This window comes from Stegostoma tigrinum, chromosome 38 (genome assembly GCF_030684315.1).
Source record: "Stegostoma tigrinum isolate sSteTig4 chromosome 38, sSteTig4.hap1, whole genome shotgun sequence".
Lineage (NCBI taxonomy): Eukaryota > Metazoa > Chordata > Chondrichthyes > Orectolobiformes > Stegostomatidae > Stegostoma > Stegostoma tigrinum.
Window position 1 is genome coordinate 22,589,942 of NC_081391.1, and position 14,721 is coordinate 22,604,662.

A 14,721-nucleotide genomic window follows, 5' to 3' on the forward strand; every position below is an offset into this window, starting at 1 on the left:
GTAGCTAGGTACTCAGGATAATAATAAGTAAAATCAAATGAAACTTCAGGCTTTAAGTTAGACAGACCTGTTTTCTCCAGAATTTAGAAGGTTAATGGTCATCTGACTGAAGTTTTCCAAGATATTAACGTGAAAAGACACGGTTGTTGAAGAGAAACTATTTCCACCGGTTGGGAATTTAAGAATCTTAGGTTGGCAGAGAGAAAAAAATTAGGACCAGATTGTTCAGGAGCGATGTTAGGTAGAACTTCTACACACGAAGGGTGGGAGATGTTTGGAACTCTCTTAGAAATGGGAAAAATTGACAGTGGATGCTGGATCAGTCGTTCATTTTAAATCTGAGATAGATAATTTTCTATTAAGCAAAGGTATTAAGGAATATTGGCCGAGGGTAAGGATGTGGATTTATGGAGTATATGATCACATTAAATGACAGCACAGGCCTGAGGGGCTGAATGGCCTACTCCTATTCCTGTGTTCTGCTGTTGGCTGTGTCAGTCTGCGTGAGCAGATTTTTATTCTCAATCCGCAGGCAAATATGTTCTACAATGTGTAGACTCATCACCTCAATTTGGATTTGATGCTTTCGTTTTCCCACAGTCATCACGTTGATGGGTAAACCCAGCATGATTGCCTCCTCGAATGTACAATTTGTCAATTGCCTCTTGCTTGGCATGATCTCTGTCGCTGACGATACTTCCTGAACAGATACAAGAGTAAAATGTTCTGCTTGAAATTGTGTTTTCTCAGCTTCTGATGTTGGGTTCAAGCCTGTCATCCCTGTCTGTTCACCAAGCGGTACTGAATTCTGAATCATATCAAATGAGAATTCATCAATGAACACATGTGAGTATGCTGCTCATGTGCTACCTCATTATTATCGTCATGGGCACTTTGCAGACTGAACAATCTTCAGTGTTGACTGGAGTGGGAAATGTCTCTACCAATCCTACATTGGCATCTTGCTGACAGTATCGGACAGATTTCTCATGCCAATACAACTAACCTTAGAATATCCAGGCTACGTCTTTTGTTTGGATTTTCATACAAGCCCTACAGTGTGGAAGCAGGCTATTCGACCCATCAAGTCTATACCAACCCTTCAAAGAGCATCCCATCCAGACCCACATTCTTACTGTAGCCCTGTAACCCTGCATTTCCTATGGCTAATTCACTGAGCATACACATCCTTGAACACTACAGGCAATTTAGCATGGCCAACCTAACACACACCTTTGGACTGTGGGAGGAAACCAGAGCACCCAGAGGAAACCCATGCAGACACAGGGAGAACGTGCAAACTCCACACAGTCAGTTGCCCAAAGGTGGAATTGAATGTGGGTGTCTGGTACTGTGAGCCGGCAGTGCTAACCACTGAGTTACCATGCTGCCCATTTACAATGAATCTAGAAAGACCTTTGAAATTTCTCACTGGTTAACCATTGATCGGTTGTTCAGGAACTGAAATTTATTTGACTATTCACTCCAGGAATGCTTGTTCCTCAAACAGTGTTATTCCGAAACCACAAGAACAGTCAGGTCAGTACGTATGTTCATGCTTATGCATGAGCATTCTTAACCAAGAAGAATGTGTAAGTTCCCTATATCTGGCACCCATTGTGTCACAGAATGTCTGTAGCACATCTTTCAGATTAAGTGGTATACTTCCTGGACTGTGCAGATGCACTGCATTAGACTGTAAACTGTACTTCTTCAACCATGGGTACGCTATCTTATAATGTAGTGACTCTCGCCCCTGTGTCGTTGAAAATTACTGAGATATCATTGATATAAATATCTTCTTGTCTAAAAGCTGAATCTGTATCATCTGGTTTCCCTGGGGATACCTTGAGCTATTGTTCTATTGTAGGCTATTCTATCCCGTTAACACCTTTGTGTGACTCTTTCCAATTATATCTGCATCTTTCTGAAAGTGGCCTATTGTCTTACCAATAAAACATTTCTTCTAAATAAGATAACAAAGTGTGGGGCTGGATGAACACAGCAGGCCAAGCAGCATCTTAGGAGCACAAAAGCTGACATTTCGGGCCTAGACCCTTCTTCAGAGAAAGGTTTGTTATCTCGGATTCTCCAGCATCTGCAGTTCCCATTATCTCTGATCACAATTTCTTTTAAATTGCTGGGCACTGCTTGTGCCTGAGAGATCTGCAGAAACAGGATAGTCCAGAGGGTTCCACTACAGAGTCAACTGGCTAAAGTTAAGGAACAAAAAGGTTACAATTACATTGTTCAGAGTAGTCAATCGATTAATGTGGAAGATCAAGATTCCACTCCCTCTACCACAGACATTTGGTAGCAGCAGTGTGTACTATTGACAAGCTGTACTCACTAATACTCTTCAGTCTGCAACTTCCAAACCCATGACTTCGATTTACAAGGACAAGGACAGGTCAATTCAAGATGGTGGCAGTGGAGTAGGACGATTCAAACATCACTCCATCTGTTTACTTTTTTTTTTCTTCTCTTTTGGCTTCTCCTGTCCTTCGTCTCTCTTCTTTCTTCTCCTTGCCATGAAGTCCCAGCCATGGACTCAGTGCAGACGTGGTGAGGCAAACTCCCAGCCCAGCGTGGCGGTCTCTCGCCCCAGCGTGGCGGTGTCTCAGCCCAGTGTGGGAACTCTCAGTCCAGAATGTCGTTCTCTCGGCCCAGCGTGGCGGTCTCTCGCCCCAGTGCAGCAGTCTCTCATCCCAGCGTGGCGGTCTCTCGCCCCAGTGCAGCAGTCTCTCATCCCAGCGCGGCGGTCTCTCGCCCCAGCGCGGCGGTCTCTCGCCCCAGCGCGGCGGTCTCTCGCCCCAGCGCGGCGGTCTCTCGCCCCAGTGCAGCAGTCTCTCGCCCCAGTGCAGCAGTCTCTCATCCCAGCGTGGCGGTCTCTCGCCCCAGCGCGGCGGTCTCTCGCCCCAGCGCAGCAGTCTCTCGCCCCAGCGCGGCGGTCTCTCGCCCCAGCGCGGCGGTCTCTCGCCCCAGCGCGGCGGTCTCTCGCCCCAGCGCGGCGGTCTCTCGCCCCAGCGCGGCGGTCTCTCGCCCCAGCGCGGCGGTCTCTCGCCCCAGCGCGGCGGTCTCTCGCCCCAGCGCGGCGGTCTCTCGCCCCAGTGCAGCAGTCTCTCATCCCAGCGTGGCGGTCTCTCGCCCCAGCGCGGCGGTCTCTCGCCCCAGCGCGGCGGTCTCTCGCCCCAGCGCGGCAGTCTCTCGCCCCAGTGCGGCAGTCTCTCGCCCCAGCGCGGCGGTCTCTCGCCCCAGCGCGGCGGTCTCTCGCCCCAGTGCAGCAGTCTCTCATCCCAGCGTGGTGGTCACTCAGCCCAGTGTGACGTTCTCTGGGCCCAGTGTGGTGGGGTCCTGCCTTGGCGTGGTCTTCTGGTCTCAAGGTGATTCCTCGAAGTGTTGTTCCACCACGGCTAAGCACTTAAGAAAGACTGTAATGTTTGATATTTCAGCTTTATTTCTTTAATTTCTACTTAAACTTAATATGGTACGCAATGTGTTATTTTTAACATTAATTTGTACGTACTGCACTCTACTATAATTACTGTAATGTATAGCTTTTACCTTTGTTCTTTATTTTTACTTTGTCCTTAAGATTCTGTACCTAGGCATTTGTACCTAAGTTGTGCCTTATGTGGTGACGATATTCACTTTTAACTGGGTACACATGACAACAAAATCAAAATCAAATACCGTGTGCAGGAACATCACCGCCTGCAAGTTCCCCTCCAAGCCATTCACTGTTCTGACACGGAAACATATCACCGTTCCTTCAGTATCACTGGGTAAAAGTCCTGGAATTCCCTCCCAAAGGGCATTGTGGGTCAACCTACAGCACATGGACTGCAGTGGTTCAAGAGAGCAGCTCACCCCCACCTTCTCAAGGGGCAACTAGGGACGGGCAAGAAATGTTGGTCCTGCCAGCAGAGGCCATATCCCACAAATGAATAAAGAGAAACATTGGCAAGGAAATTACAGAGAGATGTAAACATCATAAATTAGTTATAAATGAGATACCTTAATTAGTTAATCCAGATTGAGATAATGGTAAAGAGAAGCAAGGGATGGACATTTCTGAGGAAAATTGTGCAGATCAATATGTGCCCAGCCCAACAAGAAAGGAGACATTGCTAGACTCAGTTCTTGGGACCAGGGTAGATCAAGAATGGCAAGTGGGAGTGTAGATGCATTTAGGAGGCAGTGGTCATTCTATTATAAGAGTTAGGATAATGGTGGGAAAAGGCACAGGGCAATCCAGATGAAGAACAGTTAACTGGGCGACAGCATAGTTCAGTGAGGCAAGAGTGGATTTGGGCTGGCTATGCTGGAACTGAGAGTCGGCAGGTGTGATGGGCCGAACGGCCTTCCTTTAGTGTCGTAACAGTTCTGGAATCATGTAGCACATTGAACACAGTGATATGTTACAAGTTGCTTGACAGAAATCAAGTCAAACATAATTTGTTACCAGACCCAATGAGGAGATGTTAGGGTAGGTAATCTTTAGATCAAAGAGGTAATGGGCTAAGCAGCATCTTAAAGGAGGACTGTGGAACAGGAAGAGCTACATACCCTGTGGTCACCCAGCAGCTGCTCATCAAAGAGTGAGGAGATTAGAGAAGCACCTTCTCCAGACACATGGGAACAGCAGGAGGCCATTCAACCCCTGGAGTTTATTTTGACATTCGATGTGAATGTGCTGATTTGAAATAAATAGCTTCTAGAGGTTGCAGAGAGAGAGAGATGAAGGATCTAGGCCCGAAACGTCAGCTTTTGTGCTCCTGAGATGCTGCAAGGCCTGCTGTGTTCTTCCACCTACACACTTTGTTATCTTAACTTCTAGAGGTTGACTTGGGAGGGAGGGACTGAGTCAGACTATTTCCTCTCTCTCACTCTAACACAGGACATATGCTGGTTTTGCAACTTGGTATGGATTATCAGTGTCAACACAGGGATCACTGCCAGCACCTTCCTGCCTGATTCCATACTATCAAGAATCCACGGTATAGGATTCACTGGGGCCAGGTTCCAATTAGAGTGAAGTGGACATGTCAGTTTTCAATCAGGAATCATACGTTCTTTAAATGCTATTAGCCAATGAGTCTCCTTCACAAAAAATACACTTGGCCAATCGTCCGTCTCATTTGCTGTCCATGGGATCTCACTGTGCACAATTGAGGCCCTGCTGCTGCCCAGCAGTGTTGCCACTGGGCTTCAGAAGTTGATTTAATTCACAAGTTCCGCTTAGGTTAGGGATTTTCCTCGTGCTCAGGTGCTATTTAATGTGCACAGCAAGTTCCCATAAGCAACACTGAGCTAACGCCCAGATTACCTGCTTTGGTGATGTCAGCTGAGGTGGAGAATTCCACTGCTGTTTTTCCAATAGCACCTTGAAATCTTCCCGAGGGAGGGGATTGGGTATCGGTTTAATTTCTCCAGCAGGAGATGGCACCTGCAACAGTGCAGTACATTCATGGCCCTGACCCTGCACTACTTTGCGTTTTGGGGTCGTATCTGTAGAGTGGGACTCAAAGCCCCATGACTTTCTGGTTGTGATTCACTAAATAGAGCGTTAGCCACCAGTTATGGCTAAACACACCGCAGTCTGCAGGTCTGTAGTCTCTTTAGCAGCCTCTCTGAGTTTCTAATCGTTCAGTCCGTTTAAGGCCAGGCCTGTTCAAACTCACAGGCTCTTGACTGGAAACCAGTCCACCTCCCCACGTTGTCACTGGGGAAGATTACAAACTCTCAACCCCTCCCGACTACCTTTCCTTCAGCCCCACACCCACCTGAGCGGCAGAGTGCTCAGGCCACTATGTTAAACATGGGGTTGACTGGCACAAAGGGCAATGAATCACTTCCTCATCCATATACCACAGGAATGCCAACAATGCAGCACCTCCCAGATATGCAGCTGCCGTCAGGGTCTTAGTGCTCTCCAGCAGCATCAGCACAGAGGACAGAAACACACAGAATGAATGAAATGGGAAAGAAGTACAAATGAGGGAAGAGAGGGGGAGAAAAACTAAGGAATGACATACAGTGGATTGGTTCCTGAGGAAGGGTCATTCGATCGGAAACGTGAATTTTGATTTCTCTTCACAGATGCTGCCAGACCTGCTGAGCTTTTCCAGCAATAACAAAGTGTGGAGCTGGATGAACACAGCAGGCCAAGCAGCATCTTAGGAGCACAAAAGCTGATGTTTTGGGCCTAGACCTTTTATCAGAGAGGGGGATGGGGAGTGGGTTCTGGAATAAATAGGGAGAGAGGGGGAGGCGGACCGAAGATGGAGAGAGGAGAAGATGGGTGGAGAGGACAAGAGGGTTGCAGTGGGAGAGAGATTCCCTGAGGTTGGTCCAGAGGGAGGAGGGTAACTTCTTCAGGTTAGGCATCCCTGGAAGAGGCTTCGCAGTGAGGTTAAAATTGTGATCAGATTCTGATCAGATTGTGCTGGATTCTCCAGCATCTGCAGTTCCCATTATCTCAATAAAGGTGGGTGTAGCTTTGCGGAACACCTCCGCTCGGTTAGTGACAAACAACTGCACCTCCCAGTCGTGAACCACTTCAACTCCCCCTCCCACTCGTTGGATGGCATGTCCATCCTGGGCCTCCTCCAGTGCCACAATGATGCCACCTGAAGGCTGGAGGAACAGCACTTCATATTCTGCTTGGGAACCCTACAGCCCTATGGTCTCAATGTGGACTTCACAAGCTTCAAAATCTCCCCAATCCCCACTGCATCGCAAAACCAGCCCAGTTGGTCCCCGCCTTCTTGACCTGTCCATCTTTTCTCCCACCTATCTGCTCCTCGCACCTCACTGACCAACCTCCACCCCCACTTCCTACCTACTAGCCTCATCCCCACCTCCTTGACCTGTCCGTCTTCCCTCCCACCGACCCGTCCCTCCCTTCTCACTGACCAACCCCCATCCCAACTCCCTACATACACTCACCTTTACTGGCTCCATCCCCACCTCCTTGATCTGTCTGTCTTCACTCCACCTGTCTGCTCCTCTATGCACCTTCCTTCTGCCTCCCCCCCCACGCCCATTTATTTCAGAGCTCCCTTCCCCTCCCCCATTTCTGAAGGAGGGTCCCGACCCAAAACATCAGCATTCCTGCTCCTCTGATGCTGCCTGGCCTGCTGTGTTCCTCCAGCTCCATGCTGTGTTATCTCTGAATTATACTGTGTTACTTTTTCATTCGCACACCATCGCTCGCAGGCAATCCCTATGATGAGGCTGCCCCTCTCTGTAAAATCAGTACAAAGAAGCTGTAACTTGGAACGTGAAACAGGAAGCCCAGGCCAGAGTGTTTGCTGAGTTCTAGTGCTTTTCTGTGGCCCCTTGTGACGTCCCACATTGCTTCACTTCTGACTCCTGTGACACAGGAAAACCAGCTGCCAATTTGCGCACAGCAAGTTCCGGCACAAAGAGTAATGTCAGCGCGGCCAGTCCCTCTGTTCTAGGGTGCTGATTTGAGAGTTGAGAAACGGACAGGACCAAGGGGACACCACCTTTCCTGAAGAGAGAGATGCAATCTGCTGCGCTCACATGAAAAGGGAGCAATGTGGGGAACAACGTGGGTTTAACATCTCCTCCGGCACTTCAGCATTCCCTCAGTTGGTGTGCAGGACCTTTGTGTGGGATAGGTGCACTGGTGCTGTCCCCACACCAACATTCTTTGGCATGGAATTACCCATGCTCAGTCAAGTCTGCTGGGCAGCCACATTATCTGCACTGGGGGAGTCCAGATTCGGGGTCACAGTGTAAGGATACGGGGCATAGATCACATAGAACTGAGATCAGGAGGAATGTCTTAAGAACATAAGACATAGGAGCAGAAATTAGGCCATTCAGCCCATCAAGTCTGCTCCACCATTCAATCATGGCTGATAAGTTCCACGACCCCATTCTACTGTTTTCTCCCTGTAACCCTTGATCCCCTTGATAATTAAGAACCGATCTATCTCTGCCTTAAATATACTCAATGAAATGTCCACCTTCTTCCTCAACTAAGGATTCCCCAGCTCCATTGTCGACACGGCCCTCAACCAAGTCCGATGCATCGCCCACACTTCTGCCCTCACCCCTTCTCTTCCCTCCCGCACAGGGTCCCCCAATCCTCTTCTACAATTGCACCAGCATCCACATCCAGAAGATCATCAGATGCCATTTCCACCACCTCCAGCAAGATGCTACCGCCAGATACATATTCCCCTCCACTCCCTTGTCTGCCTTCCGCAGGGACTGTTCCCTCCGGGACACTTCCTTCACACCCAACACCTCCCCACAGCCCTATGGCACCTTCCCCTGTGGCCGGCGAAGGTGCAACACCTGCCCATTTACCTCCTCCCTCCCCAGTATCCAAGGGCCCAAACATGCCTTCCAGGTGAAGCGACACTTCACCCGCACTTGCCAGAATCTTGTCTACTGCGTTCAATGCTCATAATGTGGTCTCCTCTACATTGGGGAAATGAAGTATAGACTTGACGACCACTTCTCAGAACATCTACGTTCTGCTCGCAAAAAACATCCTGAACTACCTGCTGTCAGCCACTTCAACGCACCACCCTGCTCCCTGGCCAACATCTCTGTCTCTGGCTTGCTGCAGTGTTCCAGTGAAACCCAATGCAAGCTGGAGGAACAACACCTCATTGTCCGCTTGGGGACCCTACAGCCCTCCAGACTCAATACTGAGTGCAATCATTTTAGGGCCTAAACTCTCTGATGTTCCAACCGTCCACCCCACACACCAAGCCTTGTTACCACATAGCCTGCAATTACATACCCCGAGGAAGGGTCACCCGACCCAAAACATTAACTCTGTTTTCTCCTCCACAGATGCTGCCAGACCTGCTGAGCTTTTCTAGTAACTTTGTTTTTGTTCCTGATTTATAGCATCTGCAGTTCTTTTGGTTTTTACTGAGCATTTAACTCACTGCCACATCTCTTCCAGGTATGCCCACCTTGAAGACATCCTGCTCCTCTCTCTGACAGGATTTCCGTTCCAATCTCTCTTCTTGCCCACTGACATTAATTTCACTGCCACTCCTAGCTTTTGACCAGGTATTTGCTAAAACTCATTTCCATGGTTCTGAGGAAGGATCACTGGACCTAAAACGTTAACTCTGTTTTCTCCTACACAGATGCTGCCGGATCTGCTGAGCTTTTCCAGCAATTTTGTTTTTATTACACACCCCCTGTTGTTAGTCACTAACAGTCCCCATTAACAACTATTCACCCTCCCAGCCTGATTGAGAGCAACTCCTTTGTCTGTTCAGTGATAATGGGAACTGCAGATGCTGGAGAATCCAAGATAATAAAATGTGAGGCTGGATGAACACAGCTCAACTGTCTTTCTCTCTCTTTGGGCTCTATCCTATTGTTTACTCCCTACCCGAACCACATTCCTATTTTCTGCAAATAAACTGACATTTTCCCAGCCACCATCAGTTCTGAGGAAGTGTCACTGGACATGGATCTGCTTTCCCTTCACAGATGCTGCCAGATCTGCTGAGCTTTTCTAGCAACTTTGTTTTTGCTCCTGATACTATGACCTACTTCTAGAGCAGGTGGGACTTGAACCCAAGCCTCCTAGCCTAAAGGCAGAGACACTAGCACTGACAGTCAGAGCCCTCCATCACTCTATTCGCCTCCTACTAAAACAGAAATTGCTGGAGAAACTCAGCTGGGCTGGCAGCATCAGTGGAGACAGAGTTAACACCTCAAGAAGGGTCACCGAACAGGAAATGTTAACTCTGTTTCTCTCTTCGCAGATTCTGCCTGACCTGCTCTTGTTTTAGTTTCAGATTTACAGCATTTGTTTTATGTCAGTCCCATATCCCTTTGTGTGCACTTTCTGCAGCTTTTCTCAATTTAAACACTAATGTTGACCCTTCCGAAATGAAAACATTTCTATTTTGCCACAATATAATCCACTTAATTTGTCAAGCTCCCTCTCTTTCTGTAAACTCTCTGTAGCTCCCTAGCAAATTTGCCTGGGAACTCGACAGCCTTCTGGACTCAATACTGAGTCAATCAACTTTAGGGCATGAGCTGTATCGTGTCCTTACTCCAACCCCCACATTCCAGGCCTTGTTATTGCATAGTCTGCCCTTACATACAACCCATTGCTAGCCTCTAACAGTCGTCATTAATTCACCCTCCTAGCCAGATCATTATCCACTCCTTTGTCTGTCCAACTGCTCTTCTCTCTCTTTGGGCCCTGTTCCCATCTATCATTAAGTCCTTAGCCCCACCATGCACTCTACGTTCTGCAATATAAACTGACATTTTCCTAGCTACAGAAACAGAAATTACTGGAAAATTTCAGCAGGCCTGGATGTATCTGTGAAGAGAAATCAGAGTTCATGTTTTGGGTCAAGTGACCCTTCCTCAGAACTAACCTTTCAGAGGAAACCAACCCGAAATGCTAACTCTGTTTTCTTTTTCTACAGATGCTGCCAGACCTGCTGAGCTTTTCTAGCAACTTCTGTTTTTGCTCCTGATTTACAGCATCCGCAATTCTTTCGAATTCTCATTTCCTAGCTACCATCAGTTCTGAGAAAGGGTCACTGAACCTGAAATGTTAACTCCACTTTTTCTCTCCACAGATGCTGCCAGACCTGCTGAGCTTTTCCAGCAATTTCTGTAGGAGCAAATTCCTGCAGATGCTGGAATCTGTACTGAAAACGGAAAATGCTGGAAATCACAGCCAAGCAGCACCTGGATAAATACATGAACAGGAAGGGAATAGAGTGATACAGATCCTGTGACAGAAGGCAGTTTTAATATGGAAGGGCAAAATGAGTCGGCACAGGCTCGGAGGGCCGAAGGGCCTGTTTCTGTGCTGTTGGTGCCAGTGTTAGACTGGAGTCAGAAGTCACCGGACACCAGGGGAACACGATGAAGGAGCAGTGCTCTGAAAGTATGTAATTTTTCAAACAAACTTGTTGGACTGTAACGTCAGATAACAAGGTGTAGAGCTGGATGAACACAGCAGGCTGAGCAGCATCAGAGGAGCAGGAAGGCTGACGTTTTGGGCATAGAACCTTCTTCAGATCCTAGTGTGGTGTGATTTCTGGTATTGTTCTTTGGGTCAGGCAGCGACCATAGAGAGAGAGAGCAGGCTGACGTTGGAGTCTAGATGAGATTTCATTAGAGCTTTCTGTTTTGTTTGGTTCAGCTTCAATTTGGAGTTTTAGGACCCAGGAGGAACATTATAGCTTTGCTACTGAGAAGCTCACCAAATAAGGGAAGTGACTGGGGCTAAAACCCAAGGCGGTGGAGTTAATATTCATAGGCTACGATATACATAGATTAACATCGACTAGTCAGGGGGACGCCGGAATTCGAGGCTAAGCCCTACCCCAGTGTAAGCAGCGGGTTCGCCTGCTTGGTTCCTCATTTCCAGTTCGCTGTCGGAGCCGGCGCGATGAGCAGCAAAGATAGCAGCCCTCAGGAGAAGTACAAACTGGTGGTAGTTGGAGGCGGCGGGGTCGGCAAAAGTGCTCTCACGATTCAGTTCATTCAGGTAACTGGGCGCCACGGCATGCGCAGAGAAACAGGCAACAACAGCACAAAAAGTTTGGAGAAACTTTTCAGAAAAGTTTCACATAAGTTCACTCTTAACGCCGGAGGAAACAGACCCGCCCGTGTTTGAATAATCCTGGACAGTAGTGTAATACCTAATTTAACCTTAAAGCAAAACCAGATCTAGATTGATCAAGTCGATGATTTCGAGCACCTGGGGCAGGGGATTTAAATTTTTCTCTGAAGGGTTCGCTTCTGGCAGCTGTTGTGAGCAGGGAGGGTTCCTAAAACTCCGCTTTTGTTTCTGTATATCTGACTTTTCTGCCTCTGTCCCACCTCGTTTGGAGGTGAGTTTTGCTTTTCTTTAAAATTTAGGATTTGTTCTATGATTCAGGCGTTGTAAGTGACAGAATGACTTTTACTATTATTTTAACTGTGGTCAGATCGGTTTGTGAAGGAGCAGGAGGATGGCTGAGTGAGGTTAGTGGTTTAAATTGTTCTCCCCCTTTCTCCTCAGTGTTTGACAAGCTGTTTTCCAAATTCTGGATGTCTTGTGCTTTCTTTAGAAAATACTATCTTTGGTAGTTTTACTCAAATTGTCGCAGATGCTTGATAATTTTGTGCAGATTTGGCTGGGTGGCATTCCATCACATTCTACTTGGCTCTTTGCGGCTCAAAGTTGACCAGGCACGGGCCAGAGATGTAAGCGTGTTTGTGACCTGTTCCCAATTTATAGTTCTACTGTGTCCTTCCAATTCTCTGTCTCTTGTGGATCCCTGTTTTTGTTTTCATGCAGTTTTGGTCTCCTTTATATGAGGAAGGCTGCTCTTGCTTTAGAGGGAGTGCAGTGCAGATTTACCAAGTTGATTGCTGGGATGGTAAGACTGACGTATAAGGAGAGAGTGAGTCAGTTAGGATTATATTCACAGGAGTTCAGAAGAATGAGGTAGGGGTGTGAATCTCTCAGAAATCTGTAAAATTCCAACAGGACTAGACAGGGTAAAGTCAGGAGGGATATTCACAATGACCAGAGAGTTCAGAAACAGGGGATAAGAGGCAAATGTTTTCGGGCTGCGTTGAGGAGAAATGTCTTCGCCAAGAGAGTGGTGAGCCTGTGCCACAAAAAGCGGTTGAAGCCAAAATGTTGTGTTTTCAAGGAGGAGTGGGTATAGCTCTTGTAGCTAAAGGGATCAAGGACGAGGGTGCGATTATGGTATTGAGCTCGATGATCAGCCATGATCGTATTGAATGGTGTAGCAGGTTTGAGGGGCTGAATCGTGTACTCCTGTCTCCTATTTTCTGTGTTTCTGTAATGATGGTTTTATTTTAAGCCAGGGCTTCCCAAAATAGTAGGGGTTGGGGACTTACAAATGGGGTTGTGAGCTAAAATTGTGGTGTTGTGAGCTCATTGAGTAGTAATATGTGCCATGGAAGTCCATCTGAGTTACTGATTCCACACTCACAGGCCCCCAGTCTTTCCAGGTGGCAACAGTTCTCTAAAATAGGTTTTATGGTGGGTAGAGGTTTGGTAAGCACTGATGTGTGCTCTGGAGAGCTCTCCTGCTCAATCTTGCATGCTCTCTCTCTCTCCTTCAAAGCCCACCTGTAGCCTGACTGAGTTTATGGTCACCTGAAGCACAGGAAATCTGAAGCAAAACTAGAGAAACTCAGCGGTTCTGTGGAGAGAGAAGATCACCAGTTAAGGTCTGGAGCTCAGTGACTCTTCAGATCTTTGAGGCTGGGGGATCAAATTCTGTGTGATAGTCACCTCTTGTCAGGCTTTTCTTTAGCTCAGCTGAAGGTGCTAAGTAAATGTAAGCTGTTGTTGTGTTGGCTGCCAAATCAATTCCAGTTCGACTTCAGCCTCTTCCAACCAATACACGAGCTGACGGCTCTGTGATCCATGGAAGTGAGGGTGGGATTGAAACAACAGGGCAGTCAAAGTGATCTGTGTGCCCTCTAGCAACACAGGATATTGAGCAGCTGTTAAAAGCGACAACGGGGCAAGTTTCTGACGTTTTTCTGGGTTTTGGGGTGGCGTCCCAGGGACGTAAAGTTCCACCCCTCCCCCTTGTTTTCATCTTTCTGAAGATGTGATTACCCTGAGTCAACTTGCAGCAAAGCTTTTGCAAACTGAAGAATCGTTCGAAGGTAATGGTCTCCACCCGACCGGGTCCTTGCCTCATTTTCACAACCGCTGCACATTTCCTGTTTTTCTGCGTTGCTTTTTTTTGTGTATATATTTTGAATGATAGTGTGTGTACACAGTCGGGTCAGGCTGGCTGCGACCCTTGACCTATTCAGGATCTGGGCCTGGACTCAGGTCATGATCGGTAGAATTACAGGGACTGGGCTTGGAGGTTAGGCTCGGGTGCCAGGGAGGAAACAAGGCTCCCCTGCACCTAGCTCAGGAGCAGGCGATTTCCGATTGTGTGTGTGTGTGTCTGTGTCTCTCTCTCTCTCTCTCTCTCTGGTGTAACAAGTTGCTTGGCAAATGGTCGTGCTGCTGAATCCACCCAGCAGTGCAATTGGAGGCTGTCTCACGTCCAGACTGATATTAACAGACTGAGCACTTTTAATCTCTGCAGCTCTGGCCATGAATGTCTGGGGATATTAACAAGACCAGTCACGGGAGCATATGTTTGAAATGATTATCTGAAAATGGTGATAGTTGGATTTGGTGCTGTTCCCTCCCCCTTTTCTCTTTTTTTTGCCTTCTCCCCCCCCCCCTTCCCACTCTCCCTTCCCTCCTCTCCCCCTCCCCACATTTCCCCCCAATCCCTTCTTCCCCCCCCCCCAAATCCCTTCTTCCCCCCCCCCCCAAATCCCTTCTTCCCCCCCCCCCAAATCCCTTCTTCCCCCCCCCCAAATCCCTTCTTCCCCCCCCCCCAAATCCCTTCTTCCCCCCCCCCCCAAATCCCTTCTTCCCCCCCCCCCAAATCCCTTCTTCTCCCCCCCAATCTTTCCCTCACCATACGCACACATACTCCTGTTCCCACTGCACACTCCCTACAGATATTGTGATTGAGTGGGGCTGAATATGCCTTCTCTACAAATGGAGTTAATGGCCAAGCCATTATCTCTTGGACTGATAACCAAAAGAATTGCAGATGATATAAATGAGGAAATATCAATGTCTGGAAAAGCTCAGCAGGCCTGGCAGCATCTGTGGAGAACAAGTTGTGTTAA

The 14,721-nt window shown here is 47.9% G+C and overlaps 1 protein-coding gene across 3 annotated transcripts in view; it reads left to right on the forward strand.

Moving 5' to 3' along the window:
• Positions 1-756: 756 nt before the first annotated feature.
• Positions 757-14,721, forward strand: part of LOC125447069 (ras-related protein R-Ras2-like) — a 51,895-nt gene continuing 37,930 nt past the window's right edge. The window contains exon 1 of one of the 3 annotated variants that reach the window (XM_059640838.1): positions 757-846. Coding sequence is in view for 1 of the 3 variants with exons in the window: in XM_048521152.2 (XP_048377109.1) it covers positions 11,435-11,533 (99 nt within the window). In the remaining 2 variants the exon portion in view is untranslated. Of the gene's footprint in view, positions 847-11,301; positions 11,534-13,561; positions 13,684-14,721 lie in introns of those variants that run through there. The other 2 variants (XM_048521152.2, XM_048521153.2) reach the window with 2 other exon arrangements.